At 58.7% G+C, this 3,415-nt stretch overlaps 1 protein-coding gene across 1 annotated transcript; it reads right to left on the reverse strand.

Moving 5' to 3' along the window:
* Nucleotides 1-1,053: 1,053 nt before the first annotated feature.
* On the reverse strand, nt 1,054-3,380 carry LOC112125763. Its single transcript, XM_024224150.2, has 3 exons — nt 3,256-3,380; nt 2,256-2,405; nt 1,054-1,608 (listed from the first exon to the last, which is right to left on the reverse strand). The coding sequence occupies exons 1-3, from the start codon at nt 3,284-3,286 to the stop codon at nt 1,184-1,186; spliced, it is 606 nt and encodes a 201-aa protein (XP_024079918.2). The 5' UTR covers nt 3,287-3,380; the 3' UTR covers nt 1,054-1,183.
* Between the last annotated feature and the right edge of the window lie 35 nt (nt 3,381-3,415).

Consider the following 3,415-nt stretch of genomic DNA (forward strand, 5'->3'; position numbering starts at 1 on the left):
CCCTAATCATTTTTGTTGCCCTCCGCTGGACTCTTTCCAATTTTTCCACATCCTTCTTGTAGTGTGGGGCCCACACACATACACACACTCTGCTGCTACATAACTGCTGTTCCCACTGTTACCATGTTTAGTTTGGACTATTGCTGACCCAACGGGTTTGCGGTTATTACATGTTTTGATTGACAACCTCCCTGGGTGTCCTGCTTCATTTTTTGTGTGGTTTTGGACTGCTATTCCAGGGTGCCTCTGAACATAACGTCACGGTGCCGAGGATGGGATGAATCCATGTGAACTCCTACAGCAGAGCTTTGAGAAAACCAAGCCCTCTTAGTGTAGAAATTGCCAGCGATGGAGAACTCACCACGACCCCTGGTAAACTGTTCCAAGGGTTAATTGCTCTCACTGTTAAAAACGTACACCTTCTTTCGAGTCTGAATTTGTCTAGCTTCAACTTCCAGCCCTTGGCTCGTGTTAGAGCTTTCTGTGCCAGACTGAAGAGCTCATTTGTCAAAGATTTGTTCCCCATGTAGATACTCATAGAGTGTAATCAGCTCACCCCTTGCCTTCTCTTTGCTAAGCTAAATAGATGGAGCTCCTGGAGTCTCTCACTAGAAGGCAGAATTTCCAGTTCTTTGATCATTCTCATGGCTCTTCTCTGACCCCTCTCCAGCCTACCAATACCAGAGTGGCTGGCCTCTCTCTGAGAGCAGAACTTGGCTTCTTTGCTACTGGGGGTGACACACATGTGAGGGAAAGACCCCAGCTCAAGTGTCAGGCTCCAGCTGACCCTGTCAGGCATTCAGCATAACTCAAAGCTCTCAGAATGCTCCGAGATGAGGGCCGGGGGCGAGCGCCCTCCTCCGGCCCAGTGGAACTCTACCCTCGGAGTAAAGCTCATCTTTGGGAGACATCCCGGGCCATGCTGGGTATGTGTACCAGAGTGTGGAACTCCCCCAGGAACCAAGGACCAGCCCACACCTCTCCGCCTTCTGCAACAAGTGCCAGGTGTATCTTCCGACTGGCCTCTGAGGGAGCGCAGAGCAGCCGGGTAATTGATAAAAAAAACCCTACCAAAACAGAGACTGCACTGCACACACGATTCTACCCTGGGGAGAGGAAGAGAGCGAGAAGGAACCACATGGGACACGTGAGTCTTGTCACTTAATGATGTCGTGGATGGTGCTTAGATACTCTGGTGATGAGGGAGGGTTAAGAATAGAATCGAGCTGAGCGAAGCTGAGCCAGCACGGGGCACACACAAAACCCCAGGGATCTCTGTAAGCAGCGTCCATGTGCACACGCAGCCACACGGTGATGCCCTTAGTCCCCCCACTGCAAGGCCTAGGCCCTGTTTGGGCCTTCTCACTCCCCTCCTGCTTCTCCTTGCCTCCAGCCTCACGCACACAAAGGAGGGGAAAGCAGGCAATGAGCAGAAGACCCGAGCTGGGGAGCAGGGGAAGGGGCAGGAGCAGGACTGGGGCTGGCAGTGTGTGTGGGCAAAGGCAGCAGCTCTGCGAGGGCCCCAGCAGTACTCACCGATTGGCTTCCCCGTGTGAATGTCGATGATAAAGCCAGGGGCCTGGTTCCCACAAAGGATCTGGTACTCGGCTGGAAGGGAAAGGACAGGGTTACAAAGGACGCCCAGCAGACAGACAGGGACTGAGTCAGTACAAGCGGCCCTGGGGCACAGAGCACCCAGGGGGCGAAACCCTACAACCAGGGATGGAGCTGACAGAGGAGGTGACCACAGAGACAACAGGAAACACCTATCTCCATGCCAGCAGGTTACCTGTGTGCCATTGCAGGGCTGGGACCCTTCACAACCTCCCCCCCCCCCCCCCCCGTGTCCCCCCCCCCCCCCCCACCCCACCCCCCCCCCCCCCCCACTGCACAGCTTAGAACCACAGAGAGACACTCCCCCCGTGTGCTGGGACTACAGGACCACCCCCACACCTCCCCTTCGCCCCAGGCTGCACACACAGCATGGCCTGGGATGGATGCATGGTCTGTTCCACAGAGGCTCTTGGTATCGTCCATCATCAGATCTCTGCCGTCGCCCAGCGCCTGCGGGGAGCACACTGCCCTGCACAGCCTGGGGGAGGCGATGCTGTCACTCACTCCCTGGGCCAGGGCTGTTCTCGGCACAGCTGTCAGCCCCGTGACACCAGAGGGGGCCAGACGCAGAGCACCCAGAGGGATTGGGGGGGGGGGGAGCTCCCCTAGCCAGACCCTTCTCTGGGGTGCAGGGGACTCACGGCTGGCAGGGGTGGGGCAGGGCTCGCAGGGCTTGTTCCAGGCCTTGCCGATGTTGTAGGAGCAGCAGCACATCTTCTTGGTCATGTTGAAGGCGAGCTCGTTCTCACAGGTGTCGTTGTAGTTGCGGTAGCACACGCTCTTCCTCATGTCTGTGAAGGGGACACAGATCAGATCATGCTGCTCCGGGGGCTGCCGGCCACGCCTCGGGCACCACACCCACCGGAGAGTGCTGAGAACAGCTATCCCCTGACCCCTGACCCTGCTAGCTCCTGGCACCATGGGCCTTGGCTGCCCAACGATCATCCCTGCCCTGAAGAGAGGGAAACTGAATCCCAGAGACATGACGGCTGGCCCGGGTTCCGACGGGAGCAGAGCCCAGCTTGCCCCTGGGCCAGCCGCACGGGCAGGGGTGCTGGGAGGGAGCCCAGGCTCCCTGCACAGAGAGTAGCACAGCACGCAGCACACAGCCCTGGCCAGGGCCTTGGGCCCCGTGGAACCATCGCTGGGAGCGGAGTCAGGAGCAGCCTGTGGTCCTGCTGCAGATGCCGGAGAGCCCCTGACATGGACATGGAGCCCCCGGCCCAGAAATGTGCCCCCTCCCCCCAATTTGTGTCTCTGGTCAGCTCCCAGCAAGGAGTGACTGCGGACTGCGAGGCAGGAGAACTGCAGGGAGCAATGCCCAGCCAGACCCTCACCCCCCCCACTCTCTGCAGGCACCAGGTCACCCTCCCAGCACCAGGGCAGGCAGGCCAAGCTCAGCCCCACATATGGCAGGGCGAGCAGGGGCACGGGGAGGGGAAGTGATGCACCCAAGGTCTCGCAGTGAGCGAGTGGCAGAGAACCCAGCAGTCCTGACTCCCAGCTGCTGCTCTCACCACTCTCCCTGCTGTCTCGTCACCATGTTGCCTGTAGTGAATGAGAAAAGCCAGCAGGGCCCCTGGGCATTCCCAGCCTGCTCCCTCCCAGCCCCCTCCCTGCTGGCTGGAGACAGCACCGTACCCATGCAGTTGTTTCCTCCGTTGACCTGCATGTACTCAGGGGGGCACACGCAGGTGTAGTTGCCCAGGGTGTTGTAGCAAGTCCCAGGGCCGCAGATCCCGATGTGGGCAGAGCACTCGTCAATATCTGCAAAAAGCAATGACAAGATTACACCTGCATG

The sequence above is a fragment of the Terrapene carolina genome, unplaced genomic scaffold (genome assembly GCF_002925995.2).
Source record: "Terrapene carolina triunguis isolate 2854851 unplaced genomic scaffold, T_m_triunguis-2.0 Scaffold29827, whole genome shotgun sequence".
Lineage (NCBI taxonomy): Eukaryota > Metazoa > Chordata > Testudines > Emydidae > Terrapene > Terrapene triunguis.